At 35.4% G+C, this 22,872-nt stretch overlaps 1 protein-coding gene and 1 long non-coding RNA gene across 3 annotated transcripts in view; one reads left to right on the top strand and one right to left on the bottom strand.

The window, feature by feature from the left end:
• Nucleotides 1–807: 807 nt before the first annotated feature.
• LOC143450481 (uncharacterized) lies at nucleotides 808–2,591 on the bottom strand. Its single transcript, XR_013114700.1, has 2 exons — nucleotides 1,624–2,591; nucleotides 808–1,465 (listed from the first exon to the last, which is right to left on the bottom strand). It is a non-coding gene; the product is annotated as an uncharacterized LOC143450481 (long non-coding RNA).
• A 669-nt stretch (nucleotides 2,592–3,260) lies between these two features.
• Nucleotides 3,261–22,872, top strand: part of LOC143448924 (grainyhead-like protein 1 homolog) — a 28,967-nt gene continuing 9,355 nt past the window's right edge. Inside the window, exons 1-4 of one of the 2 annotated variants that reach the window (XM_076948876.1) lie at nucleotides 3,261–3,432; nucleotides 15,787–15,839; nucleotides 20,586–20,793; nucleotides 21,028–21,083. In XM_076948876.1, coding sequence (XP_076804991.1) covers nucleotides 3,421–3,432; nucleotides 15,787–15,839; nucleotides 20,586–20,793; nucleotides 21,028–21,083 — 329 coding nt within the window. In that variant the 5' untranslated portion in view covers nucleotides 3,261–3,420. Of the gene's footprint in view, nucleotides 3,433–15,786; nucleotides 15,840–15,887; nucleotides 18,403–20,585; nucleotides 20,794–21,027; nucleotides 21,084–22,872 lie in introns of those variants that run through there. The other variant, XM_076948875.1, reaches the window with a different exon arrangement.

Genomic DNA, 22,872 nt, shown 5'->3' with positions numbered 1-22,872 from the left:
GCGTTGTACACTTTATTAAACGTCAGTTGATGTCGCTATTTCACATTTTTTGCGCAATGTTTTGCCGACGTTTTCTACTGTGTTGTCTGGACAAAGGACATGGCTTAAATCGACCGTACGTACGCGGTTTAATTGTCTAAGTGACTAATGATATTATGAAGCATCATTAAGAGATGAATACGCGGTGAAGAACTAAACATGATAATTAAATCAGATTGATTTATTGGTACAATGACTAACGCTTACGACAACTAATGTACGACATTCTAGATTTATCGAAAGCGGATTATGAAATTGGAAACCGCTTTGTGTACGACACTCCTCAAAATATATTGCCCGCTAGCAACAAATTTAAGAAAGTATTACTAAGTGAATTGCTTATTTTTGTCAGGATAAAATGATATGAAACCGCCCAAAAGTTCAAAAATTGTACACAAATTGATCGTTTTCTGATTAATAAACATGTTTTTTAACCTATCAATTTGGTTGCCGTAAAACATAATATACTATTATTTTATAACTAAACCGCTTTCCTGGACATGCACAAATTAGTCATCCTTTGAAATAAACAAAAGTTTCAATCATCCTTGATTAATGATCCCGAGAATAGACTAATATTTTATTTTTCATTTGTTGAAAATAAATATGTATTTTAACAATTAGCAAAAATCCCCGTTTTTACTTATAATATGGCATGGTTAGACCTCGGGTCATTTGCGAGGAAATTTCTTCTGGAAACCATACATTATTCGAAATCAAAGGTGTAATCCTCTTATGAACTTGTTAAAGTTGAAAATTCGTGACAAGTTCTTTACAAGAGATAGTTATCGTTTTAATTTCAACATTTGCTTCAACAAAACAAAGTTGCTGTACAAAGCGCAAAGTGCAATTTGCTCCACAGTTAAATGAAATGTTATACAGTATATACAGTAGAAATACACAAATAAATCTCCCCAAAACTTGGCCGTATCTTATCATAAACATATAGGCACATACCTTCAACTTTGGTGATTAAAAAACACATAATCGTTGCAAATACAGAAGCGTTATTGCTATTGTACACAGTTATGGTCTGTTTGATAGCCGTTAGTCAGTTCACGTGCAGGTATATACATTGTTTACATAAAGTCTGTCAAAAACCATACTAAATTACAGTGTTTTGTCTTTTATCCATCAACAGACCCTTTTATCTATCTCAATAAAATATGTAATTTTATAGGAAAACGAGCTAGCAAATACGTAATAAAGTATTATAATCCCATGTGTTTTTTTGCATGTGTGGTTTCAAAATCTTTTCACAGTTTTGAAAGATGTTTTTCTTATCTTGTTATGACCAGCGATCAGTTTCCCCAGCAAGTCACGTGAATATGGTTCCTTTCTTAAGCAAACACATTGCAGTGGTTTTCGGCAGTTAAAACATAATTCGCCGTTCGCCCCGGGTCGCAAGTTTTGTGCGTTTGCCTCACTGCAAATGCAACGACAAAATGTTAGACGCCAATGAAATATAACTTTTTGCAACTACAAAATGTCAGTTTTTGTTGATCGACACACATAGTCATCATCATCAAGGAAAGGGTTGGACACGGGGCATTACAGAAATACCTTCCAAAAATGTTTTCTTACTTGTTTAAAGCATAGCAAGTGTGGGAAATCCTAAACGTAAAATTTAAGTTCTTGCGGTTTGTTGGCTTGTACATGTTCTCCGGAGTTTTATACGCCCGGGGCGAAGCTGTTAAATTGCCTGTTATCATGATGAAACGCCTGAAGTTTCTTCTGTACCATTTGTTTCTTTTGACGCTGGGCGGCCAAAATACATTACACAAAGAGACTTCAATCCACGTATAAGAAAGATACACAAAACACTAACGTTTATCTTTTGACTTGAAAGTAACGTATTAGGTCCATCCAGACGGCAAGACCCTGCAAAGATTGTTGAAGATATGTGGTAATCAGCACATTCATGATCGTTTTACCAGTCGTATAAATCCCGTTTGAACATGTTTCTTCTGCAGTAGCTAAGTGTTTAGAAATTAACCTTTGTATAATAGAATTTCTTGGTTAGTCTTACACCAGCACCCTTATAGACTACGTATTATCTTCACTTTCTCAGCAATCATAAATCCATGTAGGCTTACTACTGACGTTAATTGCAGCAGGTCTTTTGGAATTCAAACTCAATTCGAAATATGACATTAAGCAAGCTGCCTGTGTCTTGCTGCCTACACTGTATTAATATGACGGAGATTTGACTAATGATTGATACGTGCTATTCCTCATTTTCATTCTGTACAAACACTGTAAGTTAATGATTTGAGTGTTTCCCAACCTAGCTGTTACGCATGCGAAAGTGTCACATTACAATCCAGTTCCAATACTTGTCATAATTTTTGTTTGCAACGAGAATTGTCCCAAGAATTTGCAGCAAGTCGCAGTCAATGATTCCTCCTACAACTGATTCTAAAGTGACAAGTGTAAGAAGCTATATGCGAACAGCACTGGTTAAACCTGTATAGAGACACGACCGACCAGTATTCGGTATCCGAAAGCAGTTAGTCCAGTTCGTGAAACAGCTCTTAGAATACGGTAACTGCTGTACTTGAATAATATGATTTACCGCGTTATAATTTTGTGCATAAGAAACAATTTATGTTGGTTAGTAATAACAGGTATGTGAACATTATGCAAAACTTTTTTAAGTTGTTGTGAAGTGCGATTTGACCATATAGTTAAGGTGCAATACTAAAGCGAAACGTCCACCGTCTTTTGGTAAAAGAAACAGTAATTTCTTATCATAAGAATTTTTATTTGAATCAAATATCAGAAACTTGGCCATCATATGTTGCAATGAAACAAATCTTTGTACATTTTGGACATTTTCTCAAACAAATTGTTCGGTTTCACATGGCACGCAGCACTTGTATCAGCAAAATACTGTGATAAAATCAGAGCTTTCGTCGATTTGGTTTGTCTGCGGTGAATGACAGTCATGAAGAGACTGTATTTCGCATGTACGGATACTTAAGATGATCTTTTACAAGTTTAAAAATGCCGCACAGTTTAAACCATATTAATAGTACTGAATTTTTTAAAAACAACTGTGTGTCGTTGTACACATTTGGCGCAACAGAACAATTTCCAAAGCGTGTTTTCAATACGAAACGAGCCATTAATACGTCACAAAAACACAAACAGACCGGTGCGTTTTTCGCAGACATTGTTATCGCATTTTGATTAACCTCTTAGGCTACCTGTATCTGTTCGCTGGCAGCGCGTGGCTTTACTGTTAACAATTTGCACTGTTTTAATAAAGTGTGCAGGAACAGGCTTTGCGGGATTTGAACCTAAAAAGGGTAGCAAGATTATAAATAAAGGAACTGACACAAAGGTATCAAGAAACATGACAGCAATACACAAGACTGAATGCACAGACAAGTGAGTTTACCCTTTGTACTTTATGTTTAGTATACATAACTTAGTTGTTTTGTATTCTTGATTAACATAACGCCGACATACATATATAATTGCGCCACAAAATGTGTTTTTGTACAATACTTCAGGAATACCATTTCTGATTAATATTCTCTGTCGGTACTTTATTATTATTTTTGATAAATTCATTTTCCACTATTTACTGTTTAAAACTTTAGACTACTATTTGGCAGTAGTAATCCGTCTAATGCTGTTTTTGTTATATTGTTAGTAGTTCAGGCTATATATTCCATGGATTATAACGTAATTGTAATCCTAACCAATTCCATGGGCTCTTTGCTTTCGGTCAAGGTACCCTGTGTCTTGACCAATTCAGTTGAATGGTTAGCTTTTGTGCTGCAGCTAAGTACATAGTTTTCTTCCATACGTGGTCGTTGGCTCCATGCACGTTATACTTATATCGTCACCAATGCCATGCGAATTCTATGAAAAAAAAACAATGTTTTGACGTCTTACTTACACTGTGGACTTACGGTCATTTTATTATATCCTACTGACAACAAGCGCACAACTTTGCACAGAGAAAAATGTAGGTTTAGGGCTTATTACGCAGGTGCTGATGGTTGTATGATATGGTATTATTATTGCCATAGGTGTTAACAATTACGTGAAAAGAAAAAAAAATCAACGAAAAAAGCAATATAAAATTGAGTTGAGAAATATGTGCTGTGTTTTATGTGTATTGCGTGGTCAAACTGACTTTGATTGCTGCAGCAATAGCACCTTTCAAGATATAGTATGCTGTGGAAATGTAACTCGTAGCTTCTTCTTAATTTGGCAATTCACATATTTTGTTAAATGATTTTGTAATTCATAATTCTTGAAATTCTTTTGTACCGTATATAGCTTAAGTATATAATTTAATATGGTAAAATGTTTGATTAATTTTCTTCAATTACTATGCTCTATTAGTAGAGGTTTATATATAATGTGCACAAAAAAATTGAAATTGCCATGACAAAATCATTAAATCAAAGTATTCTGCTTGTAACACACGATAGATTTCAATGCTTCAATTAAAGTAAGCATTTGAATAAATTGATATAAAATAAAAATTAACGTTATATTACCTTCGTTTGGTGCGTTTTGGGTTTTGATCTTAATTTAAAGATTGCTATTTCTTTTGTTAGTTCAATGCAAATATCTCCTTTTATATCGTATCGTCTACCCTATATACAACAAAACCGCTTTCAGTTTTTATGATAGCTTTGTTTCTCGTTGTAACAACCGCGGATTTTTGTCTTGATGTATTTTGAACTTGGAGCTATCGTTACAATCTTTGTTGTCTTGGTATTGAAGACGCAATCTTTGGTTTTTAATGCGTTTAATGATTTTAAATGTTTTTATCTAATCCAATGCAGAATGTAACCTTTCGACGTCATTTTCTCATTTTAAACTTGCACTTTTCAGAAAATAAAAATGCATAAAAAAGCGAAACTCGATTGGTGAATTGTGATTCTGTGAGCTTTTGACCGTAATTTGCTTGACAAGGCAACTTTTCCTTTATAAAGTTATTTATAAAGGTCTTTGATAAGACGTCTAAGCATGAACAGGAGCAAACGATAGCAATGCCGCAACTGGATTCAGTAAAAGGCAGCACGTCTCAGTCCTGTACATTCCATGTCAGATTAAATAGATATATATACATCATGATGCGGTTATTTAAACGCTTGTCGAAGTACGATAAACACCTAACACGTTTCAAAATTAATCCGTCTGCGCAATCGTCACTTCCAAAGCGAAGCAAGCTAAAGATTGAAAACATTAGGGTGTGTTTTTGGAGTTCCTGTTGTCAACTTGTAGTTGAATATTGCAATATTCCCGATATATTTTTGCTTAGAACTAAAGTTCATTTCGTATAAGAACGTCATACGTATCTTGGTGTATACAAGCGTGTGTAACATAATTAATGAATGGTAACAGATTGCTATCGTGGCAAAGAAAATTTATTGATTTTGTGTATATGGTATGCTTAGACATAATCTACTGTTTTAAACTAATTTGCTTTAAAATAAATATAAGTACTGTATTTATCTTTTGATTATCATAATTAGAGAAATTCCTCTAAGTCTACGCCATTTTAGTTTTTATAATTTTAAAATTAAATCTTTTTGCACTGAAGCAGTCATACACGTTTGTATTTCGATGCTAGTGAGTTTAGCTTGGCGCTATATTTATGATATCGTATTCAGTTAGACACAGAACAACATGCATGATGTTGCTGATAGTTTTTGTCGTTGGTGGAAGGCGGCAAATGGTTAATGGCTTGCTTGGTACATGGTGAGGAGTTGGCTAAATTGTGGGATTCGTGTAAAAACATTTTGAACTTCCACTAAAGTTGTTGCTTGTACGGTCGTTTTCAGCTTTGTGGTCATATTATGAAACAACGGTCAACTTTCTCTCATTAGTCTCGTTCAAACGAATGTATTTGTTGATTTTAAAAATGATCCTGTTTTGCAAAATGTGCTTTCACTGTAGTAGAGTTGTTTTTGACGTAAATTATCGTTCGTGACGTACGTGCTTTCGCTGCGCACATAAATTTTACGTCAAACGCTTCACGTCAGTTGTTCAAAACATTTTATCTCAAATTTCCCAATATTACGCCGCGACATCTTGCGGCACTATTGGTCGATATAAACAGAACCTGTAACTTTTAAAGCTTTCGATTTTATATATGCGGATTTTCTCCCAATTTTTTTCTTTATTGTTAACAACATTTTCTTTCGTCGACAATAACTCCTTTAAACCGTTAATTTTTTTGAAAGTGTGTTTTTTATTTGACGTAGCTAGTGAATACAGCCGGTTATTGTTGTTGACAATCACGTGATTAGTATTTTAGGAATTCCTTGAACACAAATAATAATATTATATATACATATTATTATGTATATTATGGTATATTATATATATATAATAGTAATTCTTTCTTTCATAACTTCCTCAATGTTTGTGAAAATTTGGAAATTGATTTCAACTTCCAACCCGAACCGAAGATGTTGTAGAGTGATTCATGGAAAACGTTTTGAAAGTTTTTGCTAGAACAATTTTGATCAGAAGTTGGCTAAATATGTACCTAATATGCTAAAAATAACGCAATTTTTACATTTGGGGATTCCCAGTCTCAGTTTTTGCCAAAGATAAAATGTGTAGGTTTTAAAAATCTTTGGTATGCGATCGCGTTTTGGCGATAACACCGTAAAGTGGCTTTTTTCCAAAGATAAACATTTTTTGAAGAAAAATTGGGGAATTCCGTTAATCGAAAGTCACGTGGTTATAACCAACTTTTGACATATTAAGTAATGGCAGTGGAATCATTGTAAGAAATTGTTTAAAAAATAACGTCAACTAAAGAAAGTTATGGAAGCATTTTCGGGAACTCCCTAAAATGACAAACACGTGATTATAAACCACTTGAGCAACGATGAGAATGGTGTAAGAAAAAGCGGACAGGAGAACTGAACAAATGCAAAAGTTTACATGGTAAAAGTTTGATGCTAGTTTGTAAAGCAACACTTGAATAAGTTCGCATGCCATGCAGTTTATGCTAGAATATTCAAGTGGGCTAATGAAAGAAATGCACTAGCTAGGATTAGCCAAACGGGATTGAAAATATAGTACTCATGCCAGTTTGCCACAGAGTTAACAATTAAACTTTAATGGTAAGATGATTTCAGAAGAGTAAAATATTCTGGAGGTGTGCTGTATCTACAGATATACAGAATAGGCGTGATTGCACTAAATAAAAATATAGAAATGCTGTTTTAAATAGCAAAGTATATTTATAAACACCGTATATGAGCGTATACCGTGTTTCTAGCTACATCATCTTTTTTGAACAGGTGAAAATATTTACAGTATTTGTAAAAAGGCAGATTCTCAGTGAAAAATTTTGCCAAGAGTCATCGTGGTACTAAGTACCAGATTTTGTCGATCGGTTAATATTTTCAACTACTTTTTGCGAATTTTATTTGATTATCTCAAGTTTATCTTTTGTAGTTCAGAAATACCTGTTTTCTTTTCTGATGTTGATAATGAAACCCGAACGTTGAAGATAAACTTGAACTTGGGCTTGTAGGTCATATCATATTCGTACAATCATCGAGTTAAGGTCGAGCAGAAAATTATATCTTCGATAGCTGCAAGTTTTGGCTTTATGAAAGGTTATGATTGGTTTATTTCCACACCAGTGTTGGGGCAACAGGGAAGATCTAATCGCTGTAAAGTTATTTCACTTTATTTCTGCAACCCCTTGCCCTATTTTCTGCAGCTATAGATTCCAATGTAAAATTTGAAGCGTAAAACTGATTAGTTGGGGCTGCAAAAGAAAGAATTTGAGATGTTTCAAATTGCTTGTTGGGTTTATTAGTAGTACCAACACAGGTTGCGCAACCTTATTAGAAAAGGTTAAAAGAGCTCAACCGTAATTGGCCTAGACATTTTTACCGTTTGAGATTATACTGCACTATTGCAGTTGCAGCAAGACGCTGTTCATCCAATTTCAAATTACTGTGTTTCTTTTCTTTCAGAGTAAGAAAGTTTTTGTATAACATATATAAGTATGTGTATATGTGATAAACATTATTTCACCTAACTTACAAATAGATTTGTGGTTTAACTTGCAAGAAGGCTAATTATTTGTGCATGTAAGTTACTAGTTGAACTTGTGTGAGAATAGCTTGTCTTGCCTCAATACTGTAGCAGACTTTCACTCTTGGCTCGGTGTCTGTAATAATTTACATAACTAATGCCTTAATCAAGCCTTAATTGGTGAACGATGATGGACGAGAACGTAGTGGCCAGTTCCCTCTTGTGAACAGTTTGTGCCGTAAACTTTCCCGCAAAGTGGTGGTACAGCGCCATAAGGCAGTGTTTCAACTATATATATATATATGAATCTTTGTTTTTCCGTATGGTTGGACTGTTTCCGTTCAAGATGTTTTAAAAGTCACTTCACTGATAAATTAATAAACAGCGTCAACCTGCGGTTTGCCCTGTTCGCCTTATCATACCAGTACAATATCCTTCAAGTAATAATAAACTTTGGCTTAGGTTTCAAAAATATTTTTTTTTACTGTCCTATAAGGACCTGGATCGGCCTTGTCGTTTACATCTGAGAATCCGGTTTAAAATGTAAATTGCAAGGCGAGATAAATAAAACTCACCTTTTAACGTCTAAAGCAAGTGTCGCATTGAAGAGTTTACATAAACCTTGTAACGTAATTTAACAGATATTTTCATATTTTCAAGCACGTGTTCTACGAAAAAACAATCTATTTGAAGTTTTAAATTTTTTTATGTAAATGGATAACCGCCGATGATTTTAGTTGTCACTTGAAAACACGTTCATTGCCTTTTGCAGAGTAAGTTGTCTTAAAAAAACATCATTTATCGCATATGCCATCGGTCAATTATGATTATTCGTTGTGCATTAAGAGATTGAATCGACTAGAAGCTATTTGAGTTTGGCATTTGACAACTTTTGAGGCATTTATTGAGTTCAGATAAGTTGGATTTATTTAGTTATTACTTATTCAGCAAAATCATGCTGTCTCAATTTCAAACGGCATATTTTCTATGTCTTTGTGCCCATTGTCATCACTCAGCTCTAAAACACATGTCATGCATTGTTTTACGTCTGTAGCGCGCTCAAAGACTGGCATTAAACGAACAATAGATAACATTTCTCAAAACAATAGGATCCTTATCTATGTGTCACCTATAAATGACATTAACTTTAAGCACATATTTTCGGAAATAGCCCGGATTTTTTCTGAAAAGCGAACGAGCTTGCGTCAGATTTATGCACAGAATTCTTGCAGGTGAGTAGCATATTTTAGTAGGTTTGAATTTAAATAAACCGTGGCATCGTTGTAATAGCATACGTCACTACAACTCTACCTTCTGCGTTCCTGACACGATATTGGATGATGATTCATAAGCTATGTGATTTTCTTTTAAAAATAAAACTTATTCAGTGTCTGCGCAAAAGTTATTTTCTTTTGTGATTATGTTAAAACTTTTAAAATTTTGGTAATTATAACGATAAATGCAAAAAGTCATTACTAACGTAAAAGCGAATGAATATCAACGTCAAATCCGGTCTTTTCTTCAAAATTACTTCGGTTTTGTTCCATTTCTTTGAAATTACTTTTTTCTTGACAGCTGCTCTGCAGAGGTGACTGCCACCGTTTCCCGTAAAACTAACTATAAGGAGATTTTCTCTTACTTGGGAACAGCACAATTTGTATGTACAATAAACTCTCTTACCACACGCTTGCTGTGAAAAAGGGACACTGTTCCGTTCTCTTACCTTAATCTTATTTTGTCTAAATATGTTTGTTCACAGGATCCTAATCATGATGCTTTTCATCTTTGGTCATTATATACTTTACCTTAATTTACTTACATAATATTTTACTTTTCATTTTAGTTCTCAACTATACCTTTTTCACTATAGTTCTTAACTATACTTTAAATGTGTGTTCCATGCAATCCGATTCCTCTAAAGTCTAAACATTATCAAGTACAAGTGTATTTCACTTACGCTGGAAAAATCTAATAACGTCTTGGCAAATCTTTGATCACAACAGAATACAAGTATTTAATTCGGCAACGTCTCAAATATACCCACAACGTGAAGTTTTGCATTTATTGTTAACGGATGTTCTGGGAATTGTTAAACAATCAATGCTATCATCCGAGGGCATTATTTCTTCTTCTACATACCAGTCAGATCAAGGCGTTGAAAGCAATTCTCCGTAGCTTGATTACGGATCAAGTCTAGGTCAAAATTGTTATCGAAACTCCTGAGAATTTTTAAGTGTCAAAAGCTAAATGTCTTCCATTAATTGCCTATGCTCATCATATCTGTCAAATTCCGCGGAACTGTGACTTCATTGTTTTGTTCAGTTGCTGTTTGTTTCGTAAAAATTTCACAATACTTTTTGTAAAAACCGGGATGTGTTAATCTTATGTTTTTCGACAGGTAATCCTTTTATTGCCAAGCTTGAGTCAGAGCAAGGTGTAATTTTCTTGCATTTCAGGTAAAGTTAAGTGATGATTAGTAATTGCAGTCGGCTACCAAAGTCACTTAGTTATGTCGATACTTTCTCAACAAACAGTTTGATAAATGATTATGAGACGACCTCACCCATCTGAGAGGTTGTTTTCCTTTAACCAGTGATGTATATTTAGCCACTAGTTTATGTATAGAGACAATTAAGTCAAAATAACTTGTAGTTTAATCGCTAGAATCTATAATAACCTCCGCCAAACTACGTATAATTAGCAACGATGTGTGTAGCCGATTGTTGAAACCGGTGCCACCAGGTACTTGTGTTGGAATTTCGATTAAAACATTTGGAAATTTAACCGGAAATGCACTTCATGCTGCTGTTTGAATCACCGCTCGACTTAAACAGAAATGAAGTATTTCGAAAACGGCCAAGATCTTTGTACACCTGAAATTAGGAACGTGTTTAAGGTGAAATAAGCAGCATGTTTCGACGGATTTACTAAAAAAATTCACAGGTTTACATTTTGCCCTTTGCCTTTTTTAAAACATTCGCGTTGTTTACAATTTTGCTTTTTAAACTTTGCTTTACCTAAAACTGTTTTGAAATTTGCAACTTGCATAGTCCTACATATTTAACTTGCATATTCATGTATGATAAGATGACACTATAGTTGCTCAAATACGTTAAGGAAAGCTCTGTAAGTTTTGATATTTTCAAGTGGACCGGATGGAGTTAGACGGAAAACCGCAGACTAGGCACGAGATTTAACAACTGATTACAGTAATTTTACACTTGGCAAGCACAAATACTTGCGTATACCAGTTAATTTAGAACTGTTGACGGTCCATCAATCATTAGAATGTAGGGTGAGGTTGGGACTATTGAAATGTCATATTTGTTGTTGCATTGATACGTGGCGGGTTGGTAAACAAACGTTCACAGACAAATTTTTTCCGATTTTCAATAACGTAATTGCGGAGTTGTTCGAGGTTTTCTTTTTCCGCATATTTTCATTATTTTTAAAGTTTTTTCCCTTTCCCTTTCTGAAAACATCGCGAGAAGTGCGACAGTAGCCGAGTGACGTGCGAAAGCCTCCTGATGCTAATAATGGCATTAGCACGCCCTTTTTATACCGAAGCAAAATGCTACTTATCTTGTAGGTTGGATTTGATAAATATTTCTGTTGCTAATTACGTTTTATACCTTTGAGTTTCATGACATGTTTCTGCGTAGGCGTTGGGTTTTTCTCCTATGTCCGGTCCGGGATGATTCTACTATACCACTTTGTGCCTGGCATAGTTATTATACCGTTGTGAGTGTATTCGTACCACGTTTTATGTCTTTACACTTTTACTCATTGCTATTTATTCCATATGGTCCATTTCAAATTAATTAAGGCTTGTAGAGTGTGACACTTGTTTTTGCATGCCCAGCAACCGCGCTTACGCACGAGAATTTTTGTGGCGGCTAATTAGAAACAAGCTCTTACCACTTTAAGATGGCATCTAATTTTACTCATGTGATTTACTGTTGCACGTCAATTGGTGCTTTACTTTATATCTACACTACCTGTTACTGACGTTAGTTTCTTTGGGTAAAATTAAGATTGTGACAATTAATGTTGAAAACGTAACCTAATATACATCTTAAGCTTTTTATACAAGTGTTGTAAGAACTTCAAAAAAGTGATACCATTATTATTGGTAACATTGGTATAGTTAGAGAGGGTGAATTTTTGCGAATTTAAGTTTATTTTCTGAGTTGGTTTGGATTTGTGCCACATCAACTATCCGAGCATTTACTGTTTCAGAACATTTTACCACATGCCCCGAAACCGAAGTCGTGTAATTATAATGGATGCAATTGTAAACCCAAGGCAACAGTTTCCAAAAACTTGAAGAATGTTATTAAACCGTGATAGCCAGCTTTTAGTTTTCAATTAGGACCTGCATAGCACACGGTTTGCATTGTGACGAGCTAATTGATAACCCTGAAATTAAAACATCCCAAAAATATTCTACTGTTGATTCCCTTGCATTATTTTGTAACCCTAATCAGTCATAGGTTATCGATTTATCCCACCAAAAATATGACTTTGGTTCAGCAAAAGTTTATGTAAACCTGTTAACGATATGTTAGTTAACCCGAAATATTTGTGCTCTCACTAAACGAGAAAGATGTTCTAGTTTAGCAAAAGCGCTATAATCCAAAAAACACCCACGAGTCCATCAAGTTGAGAAGTAAGATCAAAGCTGTGCTAAAATGATTGTATTACTACTGGTAACTTGAATATAGCCATCAGTCCTTTTTTAACTACTGTAAAAATATGTAAAATTAATTTTTTCATGGAATTGCTCGAGCATGATAATGATTTTATGAGATTCTTGTGAGATTTTTAATAACTTTTAGCGCTATGTTCAGTTGTTTGTCAAAACGCTGTTAACTGCCCAATGTTTTTGCGAAAATATTTTGTCATCAAGCATTATTTAGAAGTTTGAGTCAGTCGTGTAAATTTAAATTCTGCGACAAAATTGATATTCTACATAACACTAGTGTGTAGGTAAAAAAGAAGTCTGCTTTACTTAAATCCAATTTTTGTCTGTTAAGAGTGTTAGATATGATTTGCAATTGCACCACATCAGGTAAATAAGCGTATACGTTTCCACATAACTCATGCAAACGCTCCAAAGCCTGATGCGATGCAAATACAGTTGATGCGGTTTTATCGTATTGGTTTGTGGTGACTCGGTAACAGAGTGATGATAGCAGTGAGCTCTAAATAATGCAGCCGGTGTTCGACACCCAGTAGTGCAATTGCTGTAGTCGATAAACATTTAGTTTACAAAAGGGATTTGCAAAAACCACACTTTTGCATTGTGATGAAACAAATGTGAGGAAATGTCCATGATTTAGTGTTATAGTTATCCCTTACTCACTCACACGATACTTTCTACTGAAAGTAGATTCTCTGTTGAGCATATAAGTTTTCTTACTGTATTTAATATATATATATATAGAAAATTCTTGTTTTGAAATTTTAAACTTGTTATAAGACACTTCATTTAGTAATGCGTGCTTTCCACGTGTTCGCTTCATGTTTGGGCCGCTTGAAGTTATCAAAAAGTATTACGTAAGCTGCCGTGTCGATAATTTGGGCTATACGAATTTTGGCTGCATGTACGAAGGTATAGTACGATATCTGGTGAATTTTTAACTTATGGAGTCGATTTCGCCCAATCTGTCGTCCAAGATTGTCCTTAATGTCTCAATGTAGTTCTTGGTGAAATACTTTTGTCAAAGGTCAACAAAACGTTTGACAGGACAATTTAGCAGCTGCGAATATAGGTTGCGGGAAGTGTGGGCGTTGTTTTCAAATTGGATATCAAGTGGCTTAATAGTGGCTCTCAGAGGTTAGTTGAAAAGTTTCTTGTTTCTGAAGTTAGGTTGACTGTACGGTATCTCCAGACGTTGTTTTTTTTTCGGGTTAACTTGTCGGGAACTGAACTTTCTCCAATGTTTTTTGATAAAAAATACGATTAAATTCTGTGGCTTAACGCGTGTTACTGGCATGCTCGCCCTCGTGATACGAAGCAATGTAACCCGTGAGCCCGGACAACATGGGCAAAAAGCACGTGCCAACCGCATGTGTTTGTTTCTACTTGGGCTGCGTACCTCTTTCACAGAGATTAGTTGTAGGAAACCTGTTTTCAAATTTAGAACACTGACTGGTGAACATATGCAACGTTCTTATTCCTAATATTGCATGATTAATGTTTGACATAAAGAAATGATAAATATACTAAATACGTGGACCACTGTATTACAAATTTTGTTTGTCCAGGAAGGACGAATAATAAACTATAACATCATTTAAATAAATTTTAAGATAATGCCATAATCGCTTCATACGATAAAATGCAAATGTCACGACATATTTTACAGTCGTTTACAGTCAATAAATTACAATGAACTTTACCTAGACAACATAGCTTCAAAAGCATCTCAGCTTGAAATCTTGCCACTGAGCCTGAAAATAAGATGAAAATAGTTAAGGCCGGATGTCTCACGCCATGCACTAACCGCATACGCCACCAATTCCATAAAGACAATTCTCTGACGTCTTTGTTGAAAGACCGAACAACGTGTCCTTAGAAAAAGAATTTTAATTGAATAAGCAAAAACCAGACTAGATGAAAATTTCATTTCCTTTATTAATTCCATTAATTCAGAAGAATTCTTCTTGTTACAAGTTAGAAGAAGTATTTTGAAGCACCAAAGAGGCGACACGACTGAGCCTTGCATATCTTTATGATTTATAATTAAAATAAAACAATACGTACGGTAAAAATGGAAGAGTCAAATTATAATAATCAACAATTTTGTTTTATAGATATCTGTTTGTGTCTTACGATAGGTCTAAGACTCTAATTAATTCATATACGGTAAGCGCGTATAATAATCCTGAAGATTTTCCTAATGTTGAAAAAATTGCACATACAAGTGAACCGTATAGGCCAACCATATAAGATCACTGCATCTTTCAAAACCGCCCGTTCTATAATAATAATAATAATAATTCTGTAAAGGCTTTGTGTGTTGATAACATTTGAAATTTATTGCTCTTTGATTTTTGTTAATATATAGCCCAACATCAAATCAAATCATCAAACTATTTCGGAAGTGTTTTTTACAAGACAAGCTTTGATAGAAATGCTCTTTCTGACTAAATACAAGTGATAATTTCAGGACAAAAACAGCTATTACTCGGTATTCAAATGCGAATTTGCTTTGAAAACATGGAATAATTTCAATGTAAAGCAAAAAGAACAGTCCGTCAGGCTCACTACATAGCTCAGGTTATCATCGTTGCTTTTGAAATCAATTACGGCTTGTGGTTATTTACACACAATTACAATTATTATTGTTACAATTACAATTATTTACACACAAATACACAGCATTTCAATTTTCAAATGCTTGTATGCGCAATGTACGATTTGAAAACTTGATGAAATTTTACCTTACAAATTCTTTTAAATCTGCAAAATCCTTTTGGTTTTGTATTGTGAAATTTTTTGTATTCGCTATACGGTAATGAATTTATAATCTGGTGATTTCCGTGACATAAAAATGTTGAATAATTTTTACTTTCTCTTCAACAAACTGTTTATTATTATCACATTAATTTCTACGTATAGATTTTAGTTATAGATACGCGCGAATAACTGCTAAAAATATGTTTAAATTATTGCGTCTGTTTCATTGTTTGACGTATTTATAGATTCATATCTACATACAACGTAAGGACGTCAATCTGAGTGACGCAAAAGCGACGTAAGTAGAGTTTTATTATTCGAGAGCGTAAGCATTATTAAAAGAAATCATAAACAAAAGCGTCGTTAAATCCAGCGATGATCACTTTGGGCAATACTGTATTGCTAACATTTGCAGCTCACTTTTATAATACTTGATAATGTTTTCAAAATGGTAAAGGCAATAAGAGTCACAAAAATTTGATGGAATTATTCTCATATGGTTAGAAAAAGGTTACTGGAGTTTCAACGCTGAAATTTAGAATTTTAAACATTTTTGTAATTTATTACAAGTCGTGTATGTTACAAAAAAAGAAAATGTACCCCGTTTTAAACCAATTGCGGGTGATTGCTGGTGATTTTATCGAAAAACCGCGGTAAGGCAATACTTTACTTTTACTGGTAAATTGATCAATTTTCTTACAATATACTCGCCTGTGAACATCGCCGTTTTTTATACAAGATCACTGCAAAGATATTATGCCTGGAGGCTATCTCAATCGACCATGGTCGTATGGTAATAAAAACTAAAAAAGATAAAAAAAAATTCATATATAATAGTTGACATTGAAAATACCACGTTCAGACGAGATCTGTGTGTCAAGGCGTACTCTACAACATAGCATAGAAACCGCTTTCGTTCAGTATGACATGGTCAGGTTTGTTATTAAGTCTGAATTGGAAAATCTTTGCAGCATTGCTATCACCATGTTCACTTGTTTGTTTAACTATATAGCTTGTCCTGAATATAGGTTGCTTTTAAAAGAACAAATATGAGGCAATTATATTTTAGGTGGAAGAATCGAATAACGTTTTTAAATTTTATGAAAAAAGAAATTAATTTTTTAGTTTTCCAAGTTTCAAATGGTAGAGTTTAGGTTTAAATTACATCACAGATGGGTCGACTTTCACGATGCTAATTACAAAATAAGGAGAAAAGTCTAATAGCGTCAAATTTAATTTGTCGACTAGAAATTTGAATCACCGTGTAATTTCTAGTGTTGTATGCCAAGTGCGGTTTTCATAAAGTCTTGACGAAAATATATTTATGTCAAGCGCATCATCTCGTGCAGATTGACATCATCGTAATCACTTGGCATCGCGCTTGTAATTAACGACGGAGATCTCACCTGAAACGATGAAACTTAAACGAATTCCTTCTTGCTCGATTACGATAAATGTCACTTTCAGAGTTCAAAGGATTTTGGTTTAAATTGCGCTTGAAGCCGTAACACGAACATTATCGCCATACTTGTTATTCTTGGTTGAACTCGCTATGCCCGCATCGAAGTGCTGTTGAAAGTAAACACTGTATTACTACCAGTTTACACTTGCCGCTCAAGCAGTGTCTGTTACATTGTTTTCGACAAGTCGCTCTGTTGTTTTTGTTTTAAAAATTCGTGAGTGTTTATTACTATATGTCATTCGTTGTCAGATCTATGAATGTATTTATTTGTAGAAAATTTGTAAATATCGCCAAGGACTCCTGCAAAGTAGGGGTAGCAACTTAGAACTTCTCTTGAAAAGTGATTTAAATAAACTGAAATTCCTCTTTGGCTATTCTCCCGCGACTGGCCACTGGAATGCTCTGAAATGTTTCAGCCAGTCAACGTTTATTCGACACTTTCCAACCATTCAGACGATTTCAGAAGTCGCAGGGATTCGACTGCGGACCCTGGTTATTGCAGCAACAACAACAGCCCAGACGCCGCGGAACTCGGGTTTGAACACGATCATCACAACCTGCCATCTGCCGATTCCACAATGGCAAACACACTTAACTTTGACAGCACAGGAGAACTATTCTTGACTTTTGATAAAGCCTTAAACGAAAACGCAACCCGAAGCCCTTTGAGCGGAAACAACGTACCCATGAGTCGACGAAAATCTTTAAATCACGAAAAATCAGGAAGTATTTTTTATCAGATGGAAAACTCTGCGTTTACGCGACGCGATACGCGCCGATACGGAAAATCCTATGCAGGTTTTCATTTAGCCGAGTCCACCGGTGCATTGCGTCGCGACGCTGGAAAACTTCCAAATAAAATTAATCCATCCCATGTCCACTTACTGGATGATGAGATGTTCCGCTCCCCACAGCCGGACTTGGACACTTCTTGCGATCATCGAGGTGGACGCAATCCTGTAGGGACTCTCACGAATGGAATTCCACTCTCAAATAACTTTAATCGAGCTTCGAACGTTCTGGTCCGGCCGGATCCGATTCGCAGGTTGCACTCTGACAGCGGAATCAACCACGTCCGCCAACCGTCTTTTCTCGAACTCGATTCGTCCATGGACGTTACGGAATTTTCAAACGACTATTCAAATGCGGTTCAACGCGAAGTCGATAACAAACTTCATTGCAAATCGAACAATTTCAAACCACATCTCGGGGATTTAGGGTTCATGGACCCCGCCATGTTAACTCTTACTCCGGATGTAGATCATACATCGGAGTTCCAAGCAGACGATACTCTGGAAACTTTTTTTGATGGCGCCGAAACTGAGTTTGTTTCTCCGGCGTGCAGTCCCGAACGCGGGTTAACTCCACAGAAAAACGTCTGCGACCTACCTATTACCAGGTATTTAACGGATAAAATAAGTCGATTCAAAACATTTCATAAACTTTGAAGTGTTGGCGGCGTTTTATTATTATTCTCACATTCTTAGTAAAGCTACAGGTTTGAGGTCGAAAAAAGAAGCTTAATAACTTAAGGTTCTGTAATGACAACCGTCTCGTAGATATTTTTTACTTTAATTACTTGGAAGAGAGAAAGAAGTTATTTGTTACTGATAACATCTTTATCAATTAAAATGCGATTTTAAAAATATTTCAATTTTTGGTGACGAAATCTCGTGGCACAGATTTACTTGTTTATCAAATCTCGGTGTATTTTTTTACGAGAGGTGTAAACTTGTCGACTTGTCTGGAAAAATATTTCTTCGTGACAATTAAATTGACAAAGTTGTCGAGTTGGCTACGGGCGTGACTCCAGAACCTCGTTACGCTGTCACCGCGGTTTTTATTGTTACGTAATTATTTTTCGAAGTCGGTCGTTTTTTATAACTTTAATTATTTATTGCATACTGGAAAGAACTTTGAGATAGTTTAGTGTGTGGTAATAGCCTTTAAATTTGCATCCAAGGTTGGCTTAATTACGTTTTAACTTTATATCATATAACAACGAACCACAAATCCATGTGTGTGTGTGTGGTATAGGTTGATCTCTGCAAGACGTTTCTACATTTTTACGTCTTTCTTGCATTATTTTTCTTTGTACCACAGCAGCAATTTAAAGATGTCGCTGGCAAGTTGTACAAGTGGGTGCTTTGCACTGGGTTGTGATTCACAGATCGGTTTTACGCTTTTAACATGCCGCATGTCAGGTACCTTGTTTCACCGTGGTTGTTTATCGCGGTTAATCGCTATAAATTGTCTATTGCTTTACTTTACGTTCGATAAAGTGTGCAACGCCGGAGTGTAGACAAACCCTTTTCTTTGCTTGAGTAGTATTTAATGAAAATAGGGATTTAAGGCGTAGAGATTATTTGGGATTTAATACGGTGTATGACTCAGTATATATCTAGGACACATATCTATGAAAATTAAGCATCACCACTTGCAAAATCCGTTTCATCCCGCTACTATTAATTATAAACCGATTTCAAACACGACCGAGTACGTTAAAAAGGTCATCAGCATACGCCCTTATTATTGCTTTAACTTCCAGACAATTTTGGCTAGTTGGTTGTCATTTTAATAACCAACCTCTTTACTTGCGAAAACTGCTATAAATATATAAACTGCAGACATATTTTGCGGTTTCAGTCTAAAACTTAGTTATCCGCAGCCGCACGCAAGCAGCATTACTTGAAAGCATTAAACATTGTGGAAACCCGCTCGCGTTGCGACAAACACTTGAGATCGGTACGCAACAAGCCTACTGGTTACCAGATTCTATTCGTGATTTTATCTTATCTAAGCAACCTAAGCTATTGGGGACAAATACTCTTAAAAAACGGAAAATTTAACTTATGCTGTAAATACCTAGTTTTTAAGCTTTTACTTGATAAACCCATTTTTTGTTCTATAATAGCTAAATCTTTTAAAAGGTCAGGTTGTTAACGATGCGAACCAGCTCTGGTTGCAGATGTACAGAATCCTTATAACCAGATAAAACTTAGATAAAACCAGATAAAACCAGATAAATAAATTTATTTGAAATCATGAAAACTTATTACTTTCTGTTAATGTTTGTTAGTATTGGATGCAATGAATCATCGTTTTCAGTTGTTAGCTGTTTTTATTTTTTTCAAACAACCGAACAACATTTCGCATCAGCTACAAGAAACTGCGTTTAGACCTTTCGCTTCAAACAACTTTTATTTGAAAAGTGGCTTGGGAAGCACAAGCAGCTTATCGCATTGTTTTGTTGATCCGCAAAGTAGGCTACTTTGTTTGTTGAAATATAGTCGTTGGTGAGATAAGAGGACACGTGTGTGTATTTGTTCACTTAATTCGTCATGTTTATCTGCGAAAAGTCGCAAACAAGATGACTAAAACCAACAGATTTGTTGAATAACAATGGGTGACATTGACATTGACATTGACATTGACTTGCTGCTATAAATATTTTATACTCATGAGGGCGCTCTTTAACTTACATATTAAAAATGCGCTGATCACTTCCGATTAAAACTTGACCGAAAGTAACCCCTTGGTAAAGGTCATATGCCTTAATGCTAAATCTTTTTCTCTGAACAGTGTTGTCGAAAATGCAACGATCGGAATTCCGAGCAGCATTGGCGCAGTCCACTCTGGATCCATGGACCCGAGATTTTCCAAAACTGAGGACGAGGCGTGGCGTTCTTATCTTGAAAACCCGGTAACCGCCGCCACCACCGCGCTTATGTCTATACAAGGCGATGAAGATTCAGCCGCTGCATTGGATATTCTCTACGATTATTACAAGGTGCGCATTGCGGGTTTCTCGATTAGCCGGTCTCTATCGTTTGGAAATACGTGAGCTCAAAACCGCTAATTGGATAACTGATGCCAGTTAATCTTTGAACTATATAGGCGCATTAGTTGGTATTCCGCAAATATATCCCACACTACTATTGCCTAAATTCAACTTGCGCCGAAATACGATCCAGATGCCTTTGCATTTAATTGCGTTTAATGAAACTGTTTGGTATTTGGTCAGGTACCTCGTGAGAAGAGAGTCTTGGCTTACCAACCTGGAGATATTCCTCAGACGAGGTGAGAAACCTACAAGAAAGTTTCTAATGAAAACTAATTTCTAGCAATAATGTTTATTGAAAATCCAAATATGTGCATGTGGCAGTAAACCATCAAATGTTAAGCCTTCTTTGCAAACAGACTAATTTACTATCTATAGCTTCACTGTGTTTTTGCCAGCTCATAGGTCAAAATCCTACGCGTAAAAAACAGTCGACAATAATTTTTGCAAAACAAACTTTGCTTGATCTTATCGATATTGGAGTCGAGACATTGTCGGATTATCTCATAGCTGATTGGGTGGTAGAAAGACATCGCGTGAATTATCGATACCCGTAATTATAAGCTTTCCTAAATCGTTCTGACTGTACACAAAGTTAAGCCAACGGAAAAGGCTGCAATCAGATTCTTTTCATGTTGTTAATAACGATCCGGGCTTTGTCCATCTTCCACGAAGAACCGTCGAAGTTGTGGAATGAAAGGACGTTTTATCAAGTATTATTTCCTTGTTTTCAAACTGTTTTAATGATCTTCACATTCCGGACAGATACCAGTAAAATAAAAAATAAGGAAAAGGTGTGGGCCCATGGCGATGCATTGCATTTATATCGCGTGATTTGAAGTTTTAGATAGATTACCAGTTTTTAATCAGGCGGTGTTTGGACACGAGGCGTAGTTCACGCCTACTATTTGTTTTTATCGTTCAAAATATCTTGATTGTGACGCCGAAGGTCTCTGTTCGTACGTTTACCGGCGATCTTCATTATAAGTCGATGCAAAACGACCCGTAAGCACAACGCAAGACGTAGAAATGCGAAAAATCAACCAAAGTAATAGAATGAACATATTTAACGCCTTTTTCCCTCACAGTGTTTATTGCATGCACGATACAATGTGTGCTTTGTCAACTGGAGATTGATGGTGATTAACATTAACAACCGGTTTTCGGGCTCCGGTTTTACTGAGCAAACTTATTCTTGGAAGGTAAAGATCTTGCAGATCAAGATAATGTTTTCGGTTTAAACATTAATTTAAATTATGAAGCAAGAAGCTTTCAGTCGTGATTCTTTTCTATCATTAAAAATACTTGTTTTGGGTTTCGCAAATCACAATTAAGCCTTTTGTTTTCGTCTCGGATTAGTTTTAGATTCGTTTATACACGGCTTATTTCATTCGCGTTCAGAAGCGGGCTTTGATTGATATTTAACTAGGTCAAAGAAAATCAATCTGCCATCTCTTGTTAGGTTTTAAGCGAAAACAAACTTTATGACCGCCGGAACATTTCGTGATAAGTCAAATTGCTTTAATTCGTAACTCAACGAAATGCGTATTTAATCTTACCTCACAAATTAACCGCAAAATTTTAATGGATCATCTCACGGCCCACTTTTACAAGCTCTTTGTAAAGCAAAGTCTTTATGCGGATAAACGCACAGTGATCTCGGTATTTTAAATCCACGCCCGTGATTTTGTCGCATATGGGCTTGGAGATTTTCTTTCGGATTATAGCTTCTCGTTCGGCTTTCTAATCAAACTTGTTTAAGGCGGCGGTTAGAGCTACTTGATCGATGATAACAGGCCCTTAAACCTATCAATGTCGGCCGGCGTTTATGGATCTAAGATGATTACAACTTTTTAGTAAATATTTATAGTTTGAATTTTGAGCGCTACCTGCAAGCGTCGTACACGTCAAGTTTAAGGGCTGGTTTAAACTTCACGTAAACGCCCATACAAACAAAGAGATGTTTGACGACTACCAGTTCTAGAATGTTTTAATAATGAGTCACATAGGTTTCTTGCATCTCCCAGT

Source organism: Clavelina lepadiformis, chromosome 3 (genome assembly GCF_947623445.1).
Source record: "Clavelina lepadiformis chromosome 3, kaClaLepa1.1, whole genome shotgun sequence".
Lineage (NCBI taxonomy): Eukaryota > Metazoa > Chordata > Ascidiacea > Aplousobranchia > Clavelinidae > Clavelina > Clavelina lepadiformis.
The sequence above is the reverse complement of the archived record's forward strand: the minus strand, read 5'-3'. Positions and strand labels throughout refer to the sequence as shown.